The sequence below is a fragment of the Lissotriton vulgaris genome, chromosome 8 (assembly GCF_964263255.1).
Source record: "Lissotriton vulgaris chromosome 8, aLisVul1.2, whole genome shotgun sequence".
Taxonomy (NCBI): domain Eukaryota; kingdom Metazoa; phylum Chordata; class Amphibia; order Caudata; family Salamandridae; genus Lissotriton; species Lissotriton vulgaris.
This window is the reverse complement of record NC_141696.1, coordinates 713548411-713572419: the sequence shown is the minus strand read 5'-3', so window position 1 is coordinate 713572419 and position 24009 is coordinate 713548411. Positions and strand designations below refer to the sequence as shown.

The following is a 24009-nucleotide window of genomic DNA, read 5'->3' as shown; positions in this document are numbered from 1 at the left end:
CCACTTAAGGACCTGCTTATGTGTAAGACCTGTAAATGTCATGGAATTACACGATTTACGTGGATCAACCTTGGGCAGTTGTTCTTGCACTGAAATTTGTTTTGGAGGGTAGAAACAGCGTACACAGCACTTCTAGTTCGCCTTCCCACTGCAACACAATGCCTAGCGTAGTGCTAAAATGGTGGTTTTTTAAAAGTGTATGACCGAAACATAATCAGTGCAGGCAGGGTCGGATTGGTAACGCAGACACTCGGGAAATGGCCGAAGGCCGGTAGCCGAGTTCTAGCTGTGGGTTGCTTTTTTAGGCAGTTTGGGGACTGTCTGTGCTGTTATGATGCCGCCAGCGGACCAGTGGGTGCCTGAGTGTCCTTTCTAGAAGCAAATGGGTGGAGGTATCACTCCTTTTCTCTCACTAGGCCAGCCCATTAATGTATGTTGATTGAGCAGGGCAGGGGGCCTGAGCAGAAGTGGTCTCACTTGCATACATGTGTGGCTCAGCAGTGCGAACTAATCTGTGCATTTTTTAAATCTAAGTGAAGTTAATAAAACATGCCCCCACCCCCTTTCTTTTCATAAAACTTCGCCGAAGCAGTGTTATGCGGAAAGGCAATACCCAATGATGGGCCACTTTTTTTTGGTGTGCCCGGCTTGATTTTTTATCCCAATCCAACCCTGAGTGCACGACTTATGCTAAATCCCATTCGCACAATATTGCTTATTTTCAGGTCCTAACTGGCCATTCTGCCATTTCCCCTGTAGGTTGTGTGATTGGGCCTTCTTTCAGAGAAGGGTGGGCTACCACAACCTAATGTACTTCGAAAGACCCATTCTATTGGTGGCCTCCTACACTTTGAGGCTGGTTTAAAGATTGTTGCCAGGGCTGGGGTCTGTTTCCAGTCTGGCCCAGCATGCTATGCTGCACTATTTTTTGAGGCCCATAGGAACCAATGGCAATTACCGAATCGGTAAATACCGGTTCGGTAAAATTACCGAATTGACAAGGGGGACAGGGTGTCACTTTGACACCCTGTTGCACCCTTGATTCAGGCTTGTGTGCCATGTGACACACATACATGCCCTTAGGGAATGTCTGTGTGCCACATGGCACAGGTGTACAAGCACAGATGTGCATGTACACAGGAATTCGTTATTTACCATGCAATAGTATTACATGGTAAATAACGAATTCTTAGGGGCCTGTGGCACTGTTTGCAGTGCCACCTACATATAGATTTACCGATTCGGTAAATTTACCGAATCGGTATTTTACAGAATCGGTAAATTTACCGAACCGTTAAATTTACCGATTCTGTAAAATTTAGGCCCCCTACATCTCAATCACCAAATACCGGTTGGTAACGGCCGAAATTGGCCGGTACCGACCGGTATTTGGTGACCTACGTCTGATTTGCCCAGTCACAGGATTTGGATTGGACCCCGAGCCTCGAACCTTGGTTTCTCAGCTCCAAAGTCGGCAGTCTAGCCGTTAGATCACATCCTCTCACTTGAGGACTGCTAGACCGTCTGCCTCTTAGTTTCGTCTGGTAATTCTGTAGACAAATACTGGACACATCACTTCCAAGAATCATTTTTTTCATTGATGTCTATTGCCTCATCTAATAGCAAATCACCTGTATCATGCAGCTGTTTCCAATAGTGTGAAGTTTTTGGGACATGTGACTAACAGATTTTGTTAATTCCTAACATAAATAGTGTCAATCAGGATCAATCTTCATTTGATAATTGGTGTCCAACGCGGTCTAAAGTAAGAACGGACATATCAGAATCCCACTGTTCTCTTCCAAGATGTTTGCCGCATGTGTTATAACGGCCCATTGGATGAAAGATTAAATTGTGCAGATATATGTAGAAAGTAAAAATTCTCTTTGGCAGAAAGAAGGGCAGGCACAACCACCCTGTACTCCTCATTAAAGGAGTCTGGGATTTTATCATTTGCTCTCTTCACTTACATCTGTTCATGCTTTCTGGCTATGGGATTTTGGAGTGGGACCAAAGGAGACAACATTTGTTTCCGATTTTATATTTTGATTATTCAATGTGTAGAATGCATGGGCGGCCTTTCACACAACTTCTTTGATTACAATTCCCTATAAAATACAATGGAAGGAAAACAATATCCCTTGACTGCTGTCTCAATAATCTATGAAAATAATGCCAGACCGAGTATTGTCTAGAGAGTAATATATTAAGAGCACTAACAGCATCAAAAGACTTCCATAAAGGTAATAGCCCCAGGAATGTCACCAGAATGCATTGAGAGAGGGGATAAAGGGCCATGCCCTTAGTGCAAATAGGATATTTTCCCAGGAATATTGTATCAGGAGAAAAATACTACTGAATATAAGGTACATTTTAAAGAAATGCTTGTAGAATACCATGGCAGGGGACTATGCATTCAGAACATCGCGGTAGAAGATTAAATGTACCCAGAATCGTCCAATAAAATTATGCCACCCCTGAATTCTGTGGTAAGAAATACTATTCGTGAACATCAATTCACCAAAATGCCTCGAGTAGCGGAAGTGACATCACATGCCATTTAACCGTCCTTTACTTTCACTCACACACGCATGAATGCTTACACATACACACATATTCACACATATGGACACTCTCTTACTTAAGCGCTCTCACCCACAAGCACGCACATACCATATATTTAAAAGCATTTTTTACTTACCTTAGCTGCAAGGGAGGGTCATATTCCAGCTAACTGTAATCCTTTCTTTATTTTAGTAATATTATAGTAATAGTGACTAATATAATATTTTTCATTATTACTGTATTAAAAAATTGACAGAAAACAAGGAGAGCAGAGCCGCAACCGACGCCCATAAGGATGAGCTGCCCTGTATACCCGTACGCATTTTGCCTCCTCTGAGGTCACGTGTCGCAAACGCAGTGCCTGGGGTCACAAGGGGCAAGCCAGGGGCCAATGCTGCGACCCCTAAATGACATCAATGATAATGCTACCAAAACACAGTGCCAAAATAAATAGTACCCGCTGTGGTGCATTTCCAACTGGAAAATTACCCCTTGAATTCCTGGAAAGAGAGACTGTGAACCCTTGTTTCCGGTCCAGGGAAGACATGGCTTGGCAGTTCGGGCTGGACTGTTCCCATGAGGCACAGGGTCAGACTGATTTGCATATAGCCATGTCTGAACTGGGGTGGCAGAGTGGGCTAAAGAACGGTGATGGATTAAACCCAGATCTTTTGACTGGGTGTGAGTGTTTGATTGATTCAGATGCTCCGTCCATCACCAACCCCTTTTGTACCCCTACATTTTGGGGCAGGGTTCTTTGTGTTTCCAATCAGAGGGGCCTTGACCTGGCTGTCTGGGCCGGTCCGCCCCAGGGCCTTGTTTGTTTCACATATGGTTTGTATTTGTTTGTAATGGCACAGACAATCGAAAACATGATGGAGTGGATTGCGTCTTAGAGTGGTTATCAGTCGCTGAGATTAATTCAAGCTATGTGAGTCTTTTGTTTATCAGATGTGTGCACAGCCTGACGTGGGTCATGTGTTTGTAATGGTATAAGACTCAGGCAGCTCCTCACTGATCAGGCTCAAAATATCTCAGATCGTTTTGGTGATGCTTGTGTTTGTTTTGGGAGGTGGCCTTGCTGGCTGTATGGGCTGGAGTGTCCCAACTGGGGCAAGGCCAGTTTGAATTGCCTGCAGCTGGCCTATATCTTTAATGGCTCTGAAGGGCCAATAAAGATGGACTGAAATGCATCCCAGACTGATTACTAGTGTCCATGATTCGTTCTAATATTATGACCCATCCTTCTATTTTATTATCCAAGGCACTCAGAACCTGGGGGAGGCGGGGGTGTCCAATCCATCGCCTACCACTTATAAAAGATAAGTAGCTCATTATACAAAAACAAAATACAACACAAAAGAATATGCCCATGGGGGCGTGGCCAAGATGGCGAGGTGAGCGGACGCGCTCTCCGCGAGCTCCTCCGACCTCGGAGCCCAAGACCGTGAAAAAGCTGCCGATCTCCCCCCGTTTGGCGCTGGGGTGAGGGCGGATGCGAAGAGACCGGAGTACGCATTTCTGCTGACCCCCGGAGCTGCATTTGGACTGCCTTTCGAAGTTTTCGAGAGTAGTGACGCCGAGGGTCGGCCATCTTAGCGGCCTACTTGGCGGCAGCCCGGAGCACCGGGGCGCTCTATCCCTGGTGAGGCAGCGGTGGAACTCCTCTATAGCCCAGAAGCGGTGAGTGGCAGCCGCTGGTGTGGCCTCGAGTGGAACACAGGAGTGTGCTGGCGCCCTGAATGGAGCAGGGATCGACTGTGCGAGAGGACAGAGGCGGGGTCCCGGCAAGCTGATCTAACTAAGAGAGTCCGGGGACGTGGCCTAGTCCGAGAATTCCCCCGGCCGTTTCTGAAGCCTGGACATCGGGGCGGCGAAGGTGGCCGATGTTGGATGGGAGCCGTGCCCCACTGAGCATCGGGACTCCAGCTTGGACTGCGCGCTGAAGACGGCTGGGAGGTGGCTGACAGAGCTCTCGCTAGGCAAGCAGCGGAAGAGCGGGAGCGCAGGCCTGAGCCCGTGGCCTGAGCACTGAACAAACGCGACCCCATAAGGTCTGAACCGCCACGGAGGGCCTAGCAAGGGAGAGGCCCGGATGTTCCGGGGTCGTAGGCGGGGGCTGGTGGTCGTCGTGGCGGCCTGAATCATACCGACGGCCCTCCATATTTGGCCGGGGAGCAGAACTGGTGGTGTGCGGTCGTGAGGAGAAGACGCCCGAGCTAACCTGGGAGTAACATCAGGACTGTGGTCTGGAGACAGGACACTCCCGGCAAAGGGCCAACGAGCGGAGGCCCGAAAGCGCGCGCCGGGCTCCGTGTAAGTTCGGAAATCACCGATTGTGAGCTCCGATTCGATGGAGTAGCGGTGGAGAAGCACAGCGGGGGTGCCGGAGCCAGGTGAGTGGACAGGACACTATTACACTCTCCTTCGAGTCGCAGCGCTCCCGCTAGGCCGGTGCCTCACAGGGTGTGGCTGGTGTGGTCTGCCTGATCCCGGCGCCCTACAGCCGAACCACTGGGACACGCTCCCGACTCCCGGGCTGGGGAGAGGGGCTCGGTGAGACGAGGAAGAGAGACACAGCAGTTCTAACCCCTACGGGCTGGGCCGGACTAGCTTCTCTTGGAGCTGCCCCAAGTGTGCACTGGAGGAGGTGTCATGGCTGGCAACAGAGGTAACAAGAAGGGAGATCGAACTCTGCAGGACATGCTAACGAGGGGCCCGGTGAGGCACGATAGGGGGCAGCAATCATCGAGCCCTGCGAGCAGCTCCCAGGGGGCAGTGGGTGGCGAGCCCCCAGTGACCAGGTCTTTCTTGGAATCTCTCTTTAGCTCGCTCAGGGACGACTTCCAAGCACTGAAACAGGAGGTGGCCGGAAAAGTGCGGGAAGTGCGCAGAGAGGTCAAAGGATTGGGCGAGAGAGTGGCCACTGTAGAGGCGGCGGGACATACCAGGGACGAGGAGATAACGCAACTACAGCAGGAGGTGCTGCGCCTGCAAGACCAGCAGCTTGACCTCCAAGCACACAATGAGGATCTTGAAAACCGTTCTCGCCGAAACAATATTAGGGTCCGTGGCGTCCCATCCGGAGAAGAGGGTGAGGAAGTGATAGGTTACCTGCAGGACCTATTCAGAGAGATTTTGGGTGAGCCGACAGACTTTGTCATTAGGATAGACAGAGCACACGGCGGTCCCACCCTTTGAAGGAGCGGATTATCCGTGAGGCTCGACGGCAGCAGTCCCTAAGCTTCAGGGGACACCGGATCGCCCTTTTTCAAGATCTCTCGGTGATCACGCTTCAGAAGCGCAAAGCTTTCAAAATCGCCACAGACTTCCTGAGGGACCACGACACACAATATTCCTGGGGCCACCCTTTCCGGCTCATCTTCAGGTGGAATGGTACACTCCACCAGCTTCGCTCCTTGCATGATGTCTGTAGTGTCTTGGGGATCACCGCGACAGACAATGCAGTGCCTACTCCCCGTAGGCGTCGCACTACCAGGGATGGTTGGCAATCGGTGACCCGGAGGCGCCCATACGCGTCCTCAGCACGACCGGACTCACCCACAATCAGAGCGGACATGGCTGATGCGATCCAGGAGGTGGACAGGTCCACTGCAACCGGCGAAGTCGCTTTGACAGCTTAAGAGAACTCCGGGGGGAGATCGATGAAGCACCACTGACATAGCAGGTTTGGGGATCCGGGGGAGGGGGGGGGTGGAGGGTGAGTGGGTTGTGGCCGGACGCCCACTTGAATACTTTTCCACAGACTTGTCCATCCGGGACTGGACTGGGACAATGGGTCTTTGGGCCCGACTGGAAGAAGGGGGGGGACGGAAGAGAACAGTTGGGGTGGGGTTGGTTGTGGTTTGCAAGGGAGGGGAAGGTGGGAGGCGGTTGGAGAGTTTCTGGTGGGGTTTGGGGTTCGGGGTCGGGGAGTTGGGAGGGAGTTGAGGGTACGGGAGGGGGGCTCCATCCAGTGTTCTTGGTGTGTACATGCTGCCCCGGAGGGGGCTCCCGGACTCATCTGGCCACGGCTCTACCATCTACAGCTGTTGCTTATTTGCTTTTGCCACTTTGGTTTTATTAAGTATGGCGACCCTTAAAGTGGTGACCCTGAACCTTAAGGGGCTCAACAATCCGGTTAAGAGAAGGGCTATCTTGTCTCTACTAGAGGGTATGCAGGCGGACATCTGCCTTCTGCAGGAGACTCATTTGCTGGCGCAGGACTGCCATAGGATGCGCTCACGCAAGTTCCCCACACAGTTTTTCTCCTCGAACAACTCTAAAACAGCGGGGGTGGCAATCTTGGTGTCTGGATCCTTTAGAGGGGAGGTTCTCCACAAACTCGCAGAACAGAAAGGGAGGCTTTTGGCATACAGGTTCAAACTGGGGTCACTGACGCTCACTATAGGGACAGTATACAGACCATCAGGAGCGCTTCCTTCACTCTGCGCTGATGGACATAACAGCGTCCCCAGACAGGCATATCATCATAGGGGGGACCTGAACATGGTGGTCGATTCCTCTATGGACAGATCAACACAACGCTACCCGCAGGCGGGGGAACTGTTGCACATTGGAAAGGGTCAATTAGTGGATCTTGATCTCCATGATCTATGGCGCCACCTCCACCCCACAGATAGGGACTATTCCTACTATTCTCATGCACATAAAACTTATGGAAGACTGGACCATATCTTAGTCACTGGCCCAGTCCGTGACTTGGCCACAGCATCTGAAATTGGGGTCCTTTCTCTGTCAGATCACGCACCAGTTTCGGGCGTCTTCACGCTGCCGTCGACACAGGCTCCCCGCGGGGTGTGGCGACTCAGAGATACACTCTTGCATAAGAAAACGGTGGTGACACGCATAACAGAGTCGATCAAAGACTACCAGGCTCATAATGACAACGGAGAGACCTCGCTAGCTATTCAATGGGCAGCTCTCAAAGCGGTCCCGAGGGGTGAATTCATTGCTGTCTCCTCAGCAGAGAATAGGGAACGGCGTCAGAAACGTGATGAACTGACGCAAAAGGTCAGGGAACTTGAGCAGGTGCACCGCCGTACGGGGGCCCCTAGAATTAGGAAGCAGTTGAAGGCGGCGAGGAAAGTCCTGTCAGCGTTGGACATGGATAGGGCCGAATATGCGGCACTGAGGTTGCGGCATGCGTATTACACAGGAGACAGGAGGGGACAGGTGTGGTCGACTTCTAGCGCATAAATTGAGAGAGTCTCACCAGTGTCGTAGAGTGAAAGAGATTGAGGATGGAGACGGAGGAGTGGTTTCTGACGACGCTCAGATAGCAGAGGCCTTCCGGCGCTTCTATGCAACGTTATATACGGAAGATCTCCTAGGGGAGGGAAACGCGTAGGATTATTTAGATACGATCACCCTCCCATCTTTGGCGCCGATACAAACAGAGTACATAGAGAGAGAAATCAGGATTGAGGAGGTGATTACAGCTATCTCCAGACTTAAGCATGGCAAGGCCCCGGGCCCTGACGGGTACTCCGCACTCTTTTATAAGACGTTCAGTGACGTACTGGCGCCCATTCTGACCAGACTCTTTAATTCCTTTTCCATCTTGGGAGCTCTTCCACTCGATCTCCTACAGGCGACAGTGTCAGTTATACCCAAACCTGGAAAGGACCGGACCAAATGCAGCTCATATCGGCCGATCTCTCTCCTCAATGTTGACCTAAAATTATATACAGGGATCCTAGCGGCAAGGTTGGCACTCCACCTGCCGGGATTGGTAGACTCGGACCAAGCGGGCTTTATACCGGGGAGGCAGACGGTGGATAACACCAAACGGTTAGTCCACATTTTGGAGAAAGCCTCCAGAATCCCGGGGGAACGAATGCTGCTATCTGTCGACGCTGAGAAAGCGTTTGATCGGGTGCACTGGCCCTATTTGGAGAGAGTGTTGGAGAGAATGGGGATCGTAGAAAAGTTCCTCACTATGGTATTTAACTGCTATAGGTTTCTAACTGTGGTGGTACGGGTGAACGGTTGTAACTCCAAAGGATTTGACATCGAGAGAGGAACCAGACAGGGTGGCCCACTGTCACCACTTCTCTTTGGCTTATACATCGAACCGTTCACCCAGCGGATACGCCAAAACCCGGACGCGACAGGTGTGAAAATGGGTGGATATGTCCATACAGTCAGCCTTTACGCGGATGACGTGATTTTCTCCCTGGACCATCCGAGGTGAGCTCTCCCGGCGTGTATTAGTGAACTGGAGGCTTTTTCGTCAGTGGCTGTCTTCCGCATGAACATGGGGAAGTCGGTGGCCTTGGATCTTTCTCTAACGGCTGCCACTCGTTCGGAGCTGCAGGGGCTCTTCCCTATGCACTGGTCGTCGCACCAAGTACAGTACCTAGGTATACTGTTAGCCCCCACGTTACCGGCAACGGTCACAGCTAATTATGAGGCTCTGAGTAAAAAGATTTCAGGCACTGCCACTACAGCCGCCTAAGGGATGGATCCAGCAGACTCAAGCAGACCTGGCCCGTTTCATCTGGCAGGGTCGCAACCTCGAATTAAGAGAGTTCTCACGATGTTGGCTCCGGAGTCGGGGGACTGGGTGTCCCGGATCTGCGCAAGTACTTTCAAGTGGCGCAATTGCGATATCTAGTGGAGTGGAGTAGGTGGGAGTCAGACAAACCCTGGCTCTTCCAGGACCAGGCAGTCGCAGGTCGCCCACTGCAGGTGGTGCCCTTTCTGCGTAGGGCTCACCGCCCTCCTAATCTTTACGCATCCTTTGTCACGCGGGTCCCACTGAAAGTGTGGGACGCCACTTGCAGGGTCCACGAACTCACTACGTTCCCTTCCCCGTTTACGCCAATAGTGGACAACCCAGACTTTACACCAGGGATGGAACCAGGGGCCTTCAAGCACTGGCGCACAGCCGGTTGTAGAGCGCTTTCATAATTGTATGACACGACTGGGGTTCTCTCTTTTCGGAGCCTAAAAGAGGAATTCTGGTTGTCAGAATCGGACAGGATGCGTTACTGGCAGGTGAGGCATTGGGCGTTGCAACCTCAAGTGCGGGAGTTCGCGGACAGAAGGTTCTCACCGTACGAGAAGTGGCTGATCACACCCACGTCCGACACTAAACACATCTCTGATCTTTACAAACTGTTGCAGCCGCCACCCTTCCACTTTCACAACCCAGGCAGGGAGTGGTGGAATCGAGAACTAGGCAGGACGCTGAGCCATAAGGAATGGGACCAGATCTCGTATCGGGCTAGGCATTCTGCATACCATATAGGGCTCACTGAAACGTTCACCAAAGTATCAACTTATTGGTACTATACTCCAGAAAGATTACACAAGATGAATCATAATATTGAAAACACCTGTTGGCGAGAGTGTGGACAGATAGGCACCTTGACACATGTACTGTGGGATTGCCCCCTGCTAGAGTCCTACTGGAAAGAGGTGCTTGATGAGATTGACACACACTTTGGTATAGAGCTCCCCCGCCTCCCAGCTTACACACTGTTAGGCCTCCCAAATGGGCTGATGTACCCCTTGAAGTCGCGTAGGGGAGGACAGGTAGCAATAACATTGGGCTCAGCGGTGCAAAACATTTTAATACACTGGCGCTCGACTGTCATCCCCTCTACCGTGGGTTGGCTTCATAGATTGTGGCATGTCCTGGGTATGGAAAAACTATCACTTATGGTGGCGGGGGAAGTGGAACAATTTGAGGAACTGTGGCAACCATTCCATGCTCTACTAACCACGGAATTTAGGAAGCTTACATGTCCAAGGTATCTCAGACTGCTTAGACTCACTCCGCCGATGGCACACACGGCCTAAGTACTCACTATCTGGGTATGGGTAGCGCCAACGGGCAGCGTTGTGGGTATGATACACAAGGCAGGACAGACTCTGGATGGGGAGGGTAGGGACTGGGGGGGTCTAGGGAGGGCTTGGGCGTTGGGGGGGTAGTTTTGCAAAATTTGAAAGAGTAAAGAGAGACTGCACCATCTTTGTTTTGTATTAAAATGGTATTTGCTGAATCTTCGCTGCAGGAGGCTACGCTGCATGGACCTAATGCACGGCGTACTCATTTGAATAACCTCCTGGGGTGCTGCGCAATCATTCTTGCCTGTGTGTTTAATTTTCTTTCTCTGTACTCATTCAATAAAATACTTTAAACATAAAAGAATATGCCCATGGGAACAGGCTTTTATAACAGGTACTACAGGGAAATAGACAAACATGTATCAGGCTAACACTAATCTCCCAGATGTAGGCTGACTGTGAATGTTAGAGTATGAGTATGTTAGAGGCGCATAGGCCAGTCCTTCAATGCCCAGCAACCTCCACTGTAACTTTTACTAAAGCCAACAGAGTGCTAATTTCTGGTTAGCCCAAGTTCAAAGGAGCAGGAGTTACCTGAGCATAGCCGTAGTCCGGTCTCCAGTGCAAGGCACTTACTCTGGACTGCATTTGGCATGGACCACCATTCCCTGATGCTTGGGACCTCTGTTCTGACCACAAATGGTCAAATGTTGCTGGTTCCTGTGCAGGAAGAGTCCCAAAACAAAAGACCAGCAGCCAGGGGGACTTCAGACATCATAATCCATTAGGGCCAGGGAGCAATGACGCTTGTTGTCAGGGAGGAGGAGCCATCACCCCCTCATGCCATAAAGCCTTTTGATATTTGCACTGCGTGGGTCGTGCCCAGGCAAAGCCAGGGCCACGGGCGGGTCTGTCCTCGCCCATCATAGCCCGGAAGAGGCTGGGCCATCCCTCTTGGTTCTGCTACCTAGTTTGTCCATCCTTTACACCCACATAACGGGTATGGAGAATGTTGCCATTTAATGGTTGGTTTCTATTACTAAAGTGCAATTCATGTTTTGGAAATTTAATTGGCATGACGTATACTTAAAGATTTCTTAGCATGCTTGAATTGAAACCAAATTTTGGGTGCATGTGTTTAACCTTGTAGGACGGATCTTTGACTTTGTAATCTTAATTCTTGCTTACAACGGTTGTAATACTAAGCATTGGCTAAACAATAGTAAGATTATTGCTAGCCATTGGTGTTAATTTATTTTTATTTTGCTTTTATTTTTTCTTTCTTTTATTTTTAAAGGCATCAGAGGCCCAATGGGTAAGCGTAAAAAACCCAAATTAGGAAGAATGCTGGGGAGAATTGTACAGTCTCCCAAACTGATGAACTAATTGAGGAAGTGGAGTCAATATTGGGTATCTGTAAAATGACATCATTTTATAGGAAACGTCAACCCCACATAAACTCCTAGCTAGTCAAAAAGTCGTACCTAGCATTCAGTCTGATGACAAGGAAAATAAAATCTTTAAAAATATTACTGGCCCCATATTGAGCAACAGCAACCAAGAAACTAATCTGGAACAGAAAGGGATGACACTGTAAATAGAGCTGAGGAAAAGCCAATGGAGGGGATCCCGGTCCCTAATTGCTCTAATAGGTTGGCGCCTTTATTCTCTTTAGAGTCTCCCAAGGCCAGTGATATACACCCCGTCAGGCGTAAAATGCCAAGACCCACCCCTGCTCTCATTAGGGAATCTAAAAATGGTTGCTCTAGTTCCCACAATAAGGTATGTCTTCCTAAGGGCAAACCTACACTGAGGGACCTAAACTCCAAGATTGACTCTCTTTCAAAGAGGTCTTGGAGCTTAAAGTGATTTTAGCTGCACTGATGATACAGTTGGCACACCCTGGGGTGGGTTAGAATAGTGGCCTACAGGAGAAATGCTCGACGCTCTTTGAACCTCACCATACGTACCACCCACACACACATAAAACAGAGAGTCAACACAGAATAGAACCCACACCTCTTGTGCGACATTGGCCCAATGATATCCCAATGATATTGAATTAAGTTACTGGCGGAATCCTGTTGGCTCCAGATTGAGCATTTTGAATGATATTGATCGGAGGAATAATGATTGTGGGGTGCATAAAGGATCTACAGTAAAAGCTGGTCCTAGAATTGAGTCTAGAGCTGAGAGGGCATCTCAACATATTCACACTCCCTTTACTAACTGGCAGGCAGATCAAGCAGTGAGACCTAAATAAAAGCTTCTCTCCTACAAACAAAATCACAACCCTAGTCCCTTCCATTGTCCCCACCACCTAATTATTAAAAGATCACCCAAGAATTTGGACCATAAAGTATTTATGATAAATGTTGCCAAATTGGGGTCCAGCTCTAGGGAGAATGGGTATTCTTTCGAAAATAAGGCTATAAATTGGATTTGGCACATCCGTCAATGTCTATTAGTTGTGCGTTAAGACATAGTTAAACCAGAACATTTCCCGCCCTAGTAATAATGATTCATTTGATAACGTCATGCTTGTTTTCAGATCCAACGATATTGTTGATGTGCTGATTTCTATGCTCTTCCCCACCTCCCAGCACATGGATAAGACTTAAATTGAATGTACCTATTCCTAGCTCACACAGAGCCCGGCCAAATTTGGATGCAGCAGATTGACTGACAGCTATAGATCCTTCCCCATATGTGAAGAATCCCCAAGAAAGGATACTTTTGAACACCAACACCAACTGACATTGAGATCAGATTTTAATAATCCTCTAGCCTTAAGGTTTCTGAATAATTGACCTTATACCACAAGTGTTAATAGGAAAACTGTTGTGGACCGCACTTTATCCAGGATAGGTGTACAAGAACCTACCGCTTATTACCTTTGGTCTCATGGAACACTGCGGGTCTAAAGCACTAATTGACTGACCCACTCTGGCAGGTGTATATTGAGCAGTTCCTGCTTTGCATATTCCAGGAAACCTGGTTGTTAGTACCTCCCCACAAGCCTGGATACAGAATATTTCATGTTAATGCAATTGCTTTTTCATTTGGTAGGACTGGTTATAAGGACAAAATTATCTCTCAATATTTTAGAAGGAATGTTGAGTATTTACTCATCCAGCATTCTAGCCTAAGAATTTAAACACCAAAAGGACCTTGTTTTTACCTTTTGTGACATCTATGTGAGGCCAAGGAAGAGTAATCTAGAAACCCCAATAAAAAACCTGCTTGATGGGTTCTTTTACACTATAGATCCAAATGATATAGTTATCTTGGATGGCGATTTTAATTGTATTTTTGAACCAATTAGTGGTTTAAATTCAATTGCCGTTGATGAGGGTATGGTATGGGGCGTTCCCCATCTTGGCAGCAAAAGCACTGCCCCTTTCTCAGCAGCCACCATGCAACTGGTTCACTTCACCCTAGAACATGGTCTGCAAGCCTGTAATGACAGATCTATATTTGATAATCCCAGTTAATTCACATTTAGAAGAGGCACCCCGTAATCTAAAATTGATTATGTGATGATTAACGTGGGATAGGCTCTGATACATTTGGATCGACTTCAGAGAAGATAGTGACCAGTTTCCCTTGCACCTATGATGCCAGGATTTCTTTCTGAGATTCCAATCTTGTCTGTCAACAACCTTTTTATTGAGACAGTTATCGGGAACAACCGTAGGTCAATCAAGTGGCCTTAAATTGTGGCCAATTCTGATACCTTAACCATAACATATACCACCTATTCTGACACTCTATTTCCCTGTGTAGAGAGGACACCTTTCTACAGGAAGCTATAGTGAATATCCACAGCCTCCTGGTTGAGAATGTAAGACCCTATCTAATCCAGGAGTCATGTCAAAATGGTCAAAGAGGAAAGCCTAAGGTCCTCCCCTGTAATCTTTGGTATAGGAAAGTGCAGACCAGCTAAAAAGTTATTGATTGCTGCCAAAAAATTTAAAAACATTGTAAATATCTGAGAGTCACGGGCCAAGTATAAAAAAAATTGTCAGTAGCGAAAAGGAATTGGATGATGGTAACTGGAATGATTTGATTAAGGCATCTAAATGTAGAGACAATAAAACCTTCGGAAGGATTACTGCTCATGGTAGTAAGAACTTGTTTCCTCAACCTGATTGTTTTTTAGATCCTGAAACTTAGGTGCATAATTTTACTAATCTTTACTAGGCCTAGGCGGTAATTTCATCTCCGCTCACGGAATTTGCGGAATTTTGGCCGTTCCGCGGAGAACGCAAAATTGCCCAAAATTCTGCGATCTGTGGCGTAGCAGAATTTTTTCCTTGTTGGCGCTTTCAAAATGCGTGTAGTGACCTACCGGGATCCTTGCGTTCGCTGATGACTTTTCCTATCCGTTCGCGTGCGCCACGAGATTTGGGTAGTTGGGCGAGTGATCCTGCGAGAGTGTGCGATCGCGAACACGTCATTCGGACACGCCATCGGACATCCGTGGTCACAAAGAGAAAACACGCATTGCGAGTGGGCGGGACAAGTGAAACAAGATGGCCGCACCAATTGGTGACCGCATGGGAAAGTTCGCGAGCTTTTTCCCCCCGAGCACGCAAACAGCGATCTCGAACAGGAAAAAAGCATTGCGAACTGGTGGACCATTCAATTCTGCATGCTCGTGGAATTCTGGGTAGCTCGCGGAGATTGTTTACCATTTTGTGGACCTTTGTGTAACGCGACTACGCAAATTCTGCCCATCCCTCTCTTTACTCTTTGGGCTCTGTTGATGAACAAATCTCCCTATTGGTAACAACGACACTATTGAATAGTCAATTAAATAGTGTTGTACTATATCAGTCACATTTTTCCCTTGAAAAGACATCAAGAGCCATTAACGCCCTTAAATTAGGTAAAGCTCCGCATCCAGATAGGATCCCAGGAGATCTCCAGAGGCATGATCAATCTGATTGGGTTCCGTATGTTAATCTACTATGTAATTTTGTTGCTTCTGAAGCTCCTGTTCCAGAAACTTGGAAATGTGCGTACATAGTACCCATTTTTAAAAAAGGGAACAGGCAAGGCCTGGTCAACTGTGAACCCACTTACTCCAGCGCGGGGACACGCCGTTTGGCGTAACCAGGCGCTTTATAAATATACTAGCAGCCCGCCCCAGCGTTGCCTGCGGCAGAAGGGGGCTGGGGGCAGCATTTCAGGCTTGCGTGCACTCCTGCCCCGGCCCCCACCCGCCATGACATTGTCTGTGTCCCGGACAATGTCGTGACGGGCAGGGTCCGGGGCGGGAGTGCACGTAAGCCTGAAAAGCTGCCCCCAGACCCTGAGCCTTACCGCAGTTGCTCCGGGCCAACCTCCCGCACCGGCTCCCTCCCGTCCCGTGTCCCTGAAATGCTGCCCCCAGACCCTGAGCCTTACGGCAGTTGTTCCGGGCCAACCTCCCGCACCGGCTCCCTCCTGACCCGTGTCCCAGAGCCTTACCTGAGCCGCCGCTCCTCCCCGAGCTCCTCACTTCACCGCAGTTCCTCATCGTCATCATGTACGTTGCGGCCAGCGCTACGTCGTGGCCGTGAGCGTCGCGCCCGGCGCTACTTTCAGGGCACTACTTGTTTTTTTAAGTTATATTTTTAAATTTACGTTTTTTTTTATTTTCTATAGCCTATGTCCATATGCACACCCTGAGGATTACAACAATGTATTGGGTGTGTGGATTGGCGCTGTGGTTCCAGAGTTTACCTTGCCAAAAGGTTTGTGTTATCTCTTTATAATAGTAGTATAGATTTATTATTATTATTATTATTAACCGATTAGTTTGTTAGAGACTTTGAAAAAAGTATATATGCAGCAGTTTTAAACAAACTCAGTGGTTGGACAAAAGATAACAAGATCCTATCCCCATTTCAAGCTGGATTTAGATCTCAGGTCGGTACCGTAGACCAGGTGTTCAGGTTCTTATATATTATATGGAAGTATGTAAAGCTAATAGGGGGTCACCTATTTGTCATATTTGTAGATCTTACGGCAGCCTTTTGTCTGGTCCCAAGGAGCTCCTTGTGGGCAGCTTGAGGGAATCAAGGAGTCCCAGAGGATCTTTTATTAATGATAATGAAACTACATCAAGATAATTACGCACCCCCTTCCCCATTCTCTCTCATCAATGATCATGAACCTCTCACAATCTCTCCCTGTATCTTCCAATCCCATCCCTACCACTTCCCTTACCCGCTGCCTCCTCCTCCTATTACTATTACTACTACTACTGCTACTATTACTACCACTACTACCACTACTATTACGACTAGCTTTCCACTATTAGCTCTATTTGACCTCTGCCCCTTCCCCCTTCCTATTCCCTTCCCCCATCCTCCTCCCCGTCCCAGACACAGCAGAGACACTGAAGACCAGGCACACAGGCTGACTAGCAGACACACATGAGTGTGGACGTTCACCCCCTATATATCATATCCTCCTCTGAACTCTAAAGCTATTGTTGCTACAGCATAATAATGGCACAGATACTTCCCCGGGTTACCGATGATTCAGCCACCACACCAGATCCATATTCACCTTCCCTATAAAACAAGACAGAGCATGCAGGCCAACAACGACCCTCCCACCCATTGCTCCTTGGTAAGCATGGGCGAATTTTGCGAATTTGCGATCCGCGAATTTGCGGATTTGCGAATTCGCGATCCGCAAAATTCGCGAATTTGCGGATTTTTGTTATTTTGCGTGTTCGCGGGGTTTTTTGCGTGTTCGCTGGGTTTTTTGCGTGTTCGCGGGTCTTTTTGCGTCTTCGCGAGCCGCTTGCATAGCGAAGTTACCCATGCAGTCGTTTATGGGAGAGGGAGAGATAGATAGATAGATAGATAGATAGATAGATAGATAGATAGATAGATAGATAGGGAAAGAGAGAGGGAGAGAGAGAACGAGAGAAAGAAAGAGAGGCCGGATCTCTAAAGGGCCAGATTCCTGAGTTGCCCCTACAGAACATACAGCTTTTTATTTTTAGCAAAATGCATATGAAAATTGTGCTGTAAAGGTCTCTTTTAGTTTAACCCCTCCTGACAACTCAAAATGGGTGTATTTTCCATCCTCTCCCTTCTTCCTGTTTTTTATATCTGTAAGTGCTTCCTGATGAGGTTTAATTCCTTGGACAGGTGCCTCGTTGCCTACTTGTAACTTTTCTCTGACCCTGCTTCAAGGGTCAGAGAATAGTTGCAAGTAGGCAACGATGGGCCAGGAAGCAATTAGCAGCAGGTGTCCAAGTTGAAGTTAATTTGTTTGTAACCCTTTTGTAAAAGGTTACAAAGAAATTAGGTTCAACTTTTGCACCTGCTGCTGTAACCCTTGCTTGGCTGAAAATTTGTTCCCGCTGATTCGTGTATTTTACCGCGATTTCGCGAGATTCGCGGAACGCGAAATCGAGGAAAATACACAAATTCGCCCGCGAAACGGATTTTACACCTACCCTTACCCCTTGGGGATAAAGGCATAATTCTACATCTCCCCCCTTGCATGACCCTCCCCCACCCCATACTCACCCACTCTCCCATGCCTATATGTTTGATGTTTAACATCTAAGCGAAGCACACAGCACATGGGATACTAATATGTTATTGTCTTATGCTAATGCAATGTGCAATCAAAGACACTATGACCACTGTGATGTAACATGTCAAAATTGCTAATAAAGAAATATTACACACAAATTTCTTTTTACAAAAAAATATAATTACGCAAATTATGTTGGGGCCCTCAGGGCGAGCTCACTAATCCCATACCCATTTACAGGGGAGTGAGACAGGGTTGTGTGATGGCACCCACCCTTTTCTCTCCCTTTGTTAATGATGTTATCAGCTATCTGAAAGAGTGTAGACATGATTCATCAAAGCACTTTTCTTATCACAAACCCCAAGGAGTTTGCAGTCCTTGCTCAACAAATTTAAAACGTATTGCAATAGCAGGGGCCTTGAAATACATACCCCTAAAACAAAATATATGGCAATCAAACCACATGGGACCTTCAAAGGGAATGTTGGGCTTCACATATAAAAGCTTGAACATTTACCTAGATTTGATTACTTGGGTATAATGCTCAATTCTAAACTTTGTTGGGACTCACAAATAAATAAAGTGTAGCTTCTTTAGCACATAGCTTCACGGCAATACTGAAAAAGCACAAAGCCACTAAATCAAGGGCAGTTTCTCTGGCAATTTAAGTTTATAGGAGTAAGACCCAAGCAGCTGCTCTATGTGGAGCTGAGTTATAGGGATTCACAGTAGCGGCTGGTACAGATCGGGGGTGGCGAGGCAGATTAAAAAAAAGTACCTCCTCACGTCTCTCTGCTTTGTCCCTCTGCTCCAGCGGAAGAGGAAGCAGGTTGGCTCTCCTGACCAAGCACAACACTGCAATACAGAGTTATGATTTGTCTGTGCGCCGCGGTTCGGTGCTCGGATGGGAAATGGAGGACTGGACACGTTCTCCATGCAGGCTGTAGTTCAGTCTGCATGGAGAACATGCATAGTGCTCATGACTGTTTGTCCGGCCCTAAAGGGCCGGTCAAACATTCATGCACACCTTACAGAGTGCCACCACTCCTATCCCTGCTCTGAAAGCAGAGCAGCCAAGCCCGCAAAGACACAGGAGGAAATAAAATAATAATAATATTCAGTTATCAGTGTATTTTTCCTTAATTTCCACTGCAGCGGGGCAACGCTCCTCTACCTCAGCGGTGGAGCCACCACTGGGGATTCAACAAGGTGGATAAGCTTATACTGGGTGAGAATAAGTTTATGAGATCGTTACTGTGTCTCCCTACTAGCACTCCTCTCACCCCTTTATACTAAGATACTGATCTCAAGAGAATTGAGCACTTAGCGGCCCTCAGAACCTTATTGTTCTGGGTGAGAATATGGCCCACACAGGAATTTAGCTGTTATAGGGAGGGGTTAATGGAACTTCTGGAGATAGATGAATCTCATAGCTTTCCCTGGACCCGACATTTTGAGTCTTGGCTTGAAAAATCGGGTCTAGGTTCCATTAGGAGTCACCACAGGCTCTGACATCACATTTGAATAGGCAATTAAAGCGGATCTATTGGGATTTTATGACCAATTTACTTCACCAGAACTCTAGAGCAGCTAGGCTGACGGATCAATCTTTCCACATTTTGAATTCTGTTTGGATGGTGTTCAACCCCCATTGGGCAAATCACTTTATTTGAAATTCCACTATGAAACTCTCCAAACCAGAGAGAATACATCAAAATGGATAACCGATAAAAGTGACTTGGTGGACACAATCTGTAATGTGTTTATTTTTCTCACCAAAGAATATTAGACGCATATATTATTCTTTTGCGTTCCCTATGCCACAACTTGGGACTTAGGAAATACCAAGCTTCACACAGAAGCCTCCAAACTGACACTTTCCGTGCATAGTTTTCAGCCTAAACCATGATTTGCTTGCAGATGGGTTAACTCAGAAAAAGAAAGGCATGAACCTTTAAGGCATACCACATTTGCAATGACTAGTTGGAGAAGTCGATTTTTTTTCAATCTTTCCGCAAATTGCTTAAGCTACTGTAGAATTGGATCTAGTAGAAATGCCATGAATTTCAGTGTTACTAAATGTATCTTAACATTTATGTGGGAAGTCACTGACTGGGCCAACTTAGCACATAGGGAAAAAGCCTTGTGTTCCAAGTCAACCACACAGCTGCACTTTATATGAATAAAGGGAAAAAGCCCACAATAAAAGATCGCAGGCTGTATAGTTGCATTGGGATTGAACTAAAAATGTGGCCTTGGAAATTTAATGATGATGAATATTTATGTTCTGCAAGGTTGTTTTTATTTTCTATCTGATAATGACTTTTGAATTAATTGTTGCATCTTAAGGACCCATGGAAATTATTATGAAGTTTTTTAACTGTTTTTAGATAATATGACTATGTATTTTTTTTTTAACCACATGGCTGCTGGGCGTTTTCCCCCCCTGTGCTGGAAAATGCAATTTTAGTGGCACCATGACGAGCTCAGCTCGTCATCAGCACACGACACCCGTGGGTGATGACGAGCTGAGCTCGTCATCAGCATTGAAAGGGTTAATACAAGGTTTTTATTTGTGCTTTTTAAGGTTTGTAACCGAAATAAAGCTATGTTAAAATGAAATTAAAAGACCCCCCCCCCACCACCAAACATGTGAAGACCTCACCCTCCCGTGCCAGTGAATCTTTGGCCTATGCCAAGTTTCCTCATACCGGTAGGGTCAACAAGAGATGTCGGGTGTTGGGCACAGATTTTGGAGGCTACAGACATTGTTCACAATCTCTCATTCTTACTGACCAAGCTACGCTCCCTGTTCTTAGTGCGTCTATGCTCTACAGAGCAGACACAGTCTTTGTTTCAGGTAATGGTTTCCTTCAGCATGTAGAGACGAGGAGTGTTGTAAACTGGAGCAACCAGAGCATCAAAGCATCAGCACAATTATACGTGAAGACATTGCACCTGGCAGCCATCAGGCTTTGGGAGTCGCATCTCTGGAGGAGACAAAGATTCCCTCTCCACCGCCCCACAGCATTAATCAAGCCAAATGGTGGCACTCAGAAAGATATAATCAGCAGTCCTCTGATAAATGTTCACTGATACATAACTAAGACAGACCGGTCACCAACCTCCCACGACTTACTGATTAATATAAATCCAAAGTAAATCAGGAATGCCGACAATCCATTTTTCTCGATGATGAAGCATGTCATCACTAGGTGGTGAGTGAGGGCCTTCCTAAACATCCCAGTGTGGTTGTTACTGTGCTCCCCAGAACGGCTTATCCTCCTCCCAGACACTCTTCTTTTGTTTATTGATATCTGACCGGGGAACAAGAGTGTCATATACTCTCCCTACCTCTCTCCTTGATATGCAATCCATTTTTCCAGTCTGTAGAGGCTGTCCTTTAGCCTCCTTCTTGTATCATGCTTTCCAACGGTGATCCAAAATGGCCCACTTGCATTCAAAATATGGAGTCACCCTACCAGTCACCATGTATACTGCACTCCTATTGTGCACACGAGGCACAAAACAATCAGATTATCCCAGAAAACAATGATTACTTGGTCAGTGCAAAGGTCGCATTTGTAAAATCATGCAAAGGACTTTCCCGTCCCAACACCCTCATTAGAAGTGGCTCCGAAATAGAAAAGTATTATCCCAGCCATGAAGTTACCAATGCCGTTGGTATCGGTAACATGAAGGGCAGGAAAATTCTGGCCGTTTGCAAGTTGAACCCACTTCGAAAGGAGGAATTAGCCGAGGAATTGGTAATTCCAGGACCAATTGCATTGGTAATTCCTTATTTTGGCTTGGATTTTAAACAGGAGATTTTTGCTGCTCTTAGAAGCTATAATCTCTGGGTGATAGAAAATAATCTGCTGTACACCCACAGATCTCCCAGTTCCAATGGGGTCAGTAACTAACATTAGCAGCCCTATTGGAATTAAGGGGCGTCAAGTAATGAGGGCCTAAATGAGTCTCCCTAAGTAGAAAGGGTAAGCCCAAACATGGGAGCTGAGACTGCTCTGCAGTACCACTCATGCTGCACTTAACTGATAGGCAGAAGAAGGCTGAAACTAATCTGGAGTTCCTCATGTTCCCATCCAAAAGGGACCTGCTGGGGTGTTTCAGGATAGTCTGTCCCTGGGGGTGGGATGAAGTCTGATTTGCGTATGACTGGTTCCTACCTTGAATGACAAAGACACGCTATAAGAAATGGACTGAAAAGCTACCCAGAGTGATTACCATTCCTCTCATTACTTTATGTACGATTTCTGTATTGTGTCTGTCAGCGAATGAGTGTTAGTTACTATACCATCCACAGATCCTTTCCCCGTTGCATCGCTGTGAAAACAAATGTAACTGAAAAACATGCATGGTCATTTATTACAGTATTAAAAAAAAATAGACTTGTGTATTCACCGTTATGCTTAAATGATGTTACAGAACAATATTATGGGAGCAGGAAAAAAACAATGTATTCCTATATTTTAGGTCCTGGTTTTGGAGCCAACAAAGGTCTACCAACCTGCCTATGTTTCAATTAACAAGGAGGCCGATGAAGGAACTGTGTCTTTGTGGCATGTTTCACCTGTGGAAGTGGTAAGTGCAATTTCATTTTTTCTAGAAAATTTGTGGATGCTAAGATTCTCGCTTTGCCTCATCTTTAAAGGTTTCTCATGTGGCTTCTTCTGATTCATCATTTACTTATTGCGGCCACCAAGACGCAGTAGCGTTGCCATTGTGCATTGGCCCTCACCCTTGAAAGGATGTGGGATCCCTGCAGCTGTTTGAATCATAATATATAGCAATAATCAGTGTTCATTTTGCCCCTACATGCCTCCGGACCCTGGTGCCACTGCACTTGCTGCACAGGTGGAAGCTATCCCCCTGCTAAAATGCACAAACAACTTTTCACACCTCTGCCTCTGTCTACTATTGCCCATCCTGCTGTTTGCTTTGGGATTCACCTGATAGTATGAGCTTGTATAATGAAACAAGCGACACAAAATGAGCTCTGCCCCTAGGAGCGGGATAATCATCACTCTATCGGTAAACATTGTTAGATAGATTTAAGACAAGGCTCTGGCGAACTGTCTCCGCAAAATCATTACGCAAATTGGAATATCCAGATCACATTATTGCAAGACGGGGCACCACAAAGCAATCCAACACTGTAGCACCCCTTTTGGTATCCAGTGAGCGAGAGCCAAAACGTTTAAGCTATTTCTTCTTAATGTTGAACGCACTTTTAAGCTTCTTTCAGGTTTAATTGCCCTTTCCTGAAGATAATTGATTTCAGTCTGGTGTAATGGTTACTGAGGAAAAGATTCGGGGTGCTCTCCCTATATAGAAATTAAGATTACATCATTTCAAATTCAATTTTCTTCATTTGTTTTTTTATTGCACAGTTTCTTCCATTTCTGGTGTGGGTCACAATATTTCACTTGGTATATGTATAGATAAAAACTGGGCAGCTGACAAGTGTTTTGCCCCCTAGGGCTGTCAATCCTGGACCTTTCTCAAGGCTCAGTAGTTAACAATATTTTGAGTAGGCCTTCTTAAGTCTGTGCTACTAGTAGTAATTAATCTTGGTATCAATCCCTTTTCCCAGTCTGTTCACAGGTCGCGAGGTGCTGAGTTGGTGTATTGGTTCCATTGGGTTTACCTCATTCTTCTGCCAGATTGGCACCTGTTCCATGTGGCCCTTTCTGCAGGGTCACCCCATAACTTTTTGAGTTCCTCCTCCCTTTTTTTCTGACCTTGTTTTTGTTGGGTTTAGGACCCTGGGCACTTTACCACTGCTAACCAGTGCTAAAGTGCAAATACTCTCCCCTAAAATGTGGCAACAAAGGCTTATCCACAATTGTTATAGAAGTCCCTAGTAAAGTGCACTATATGTGCCGAGGGTCTGTACATTAAATCCTACTAGTTGGGCTGCAGCACTGATTGCGCCACCCACTTCAGTAGTCCTTTAAACATGGCTCAGGCCTGCCACTATGTGGGCCATTTTAGACTGCCAATTCGACCTGGCAGGTTAACCTACTTGCCAATGTTGTGTTCTGTGTTAATTAAAGA

At 47.0% G+C, this 24009-nt stretch overlaps 1 protein-coding gene across 4 annotated transcripts in view; it reads left to right on the top strand.

The window, feature by feature from the left end:
• MAP3K15 (mitogen-activated protein kinase kinase kinase 15) overlaps positions 1–24009 on the top strand; it is a 1281486-nt gene that overhangs the window by 773782 nt on the left and 483695 nt on the right. For all 4 annotated transcript variants that reach the window (XM_086934586.1, XM_086934588.1, XM_086934587.1 and 1 more), the window contains exon 11: positions 22426–22533. In XM_086934586.1, the coding sequence (XP_086790712.1) occupies positions 22426–22533 (108 nt within the window). The remainder of the gene's footprint in view (positions 1–22425; positions 22534–24009) is intronic.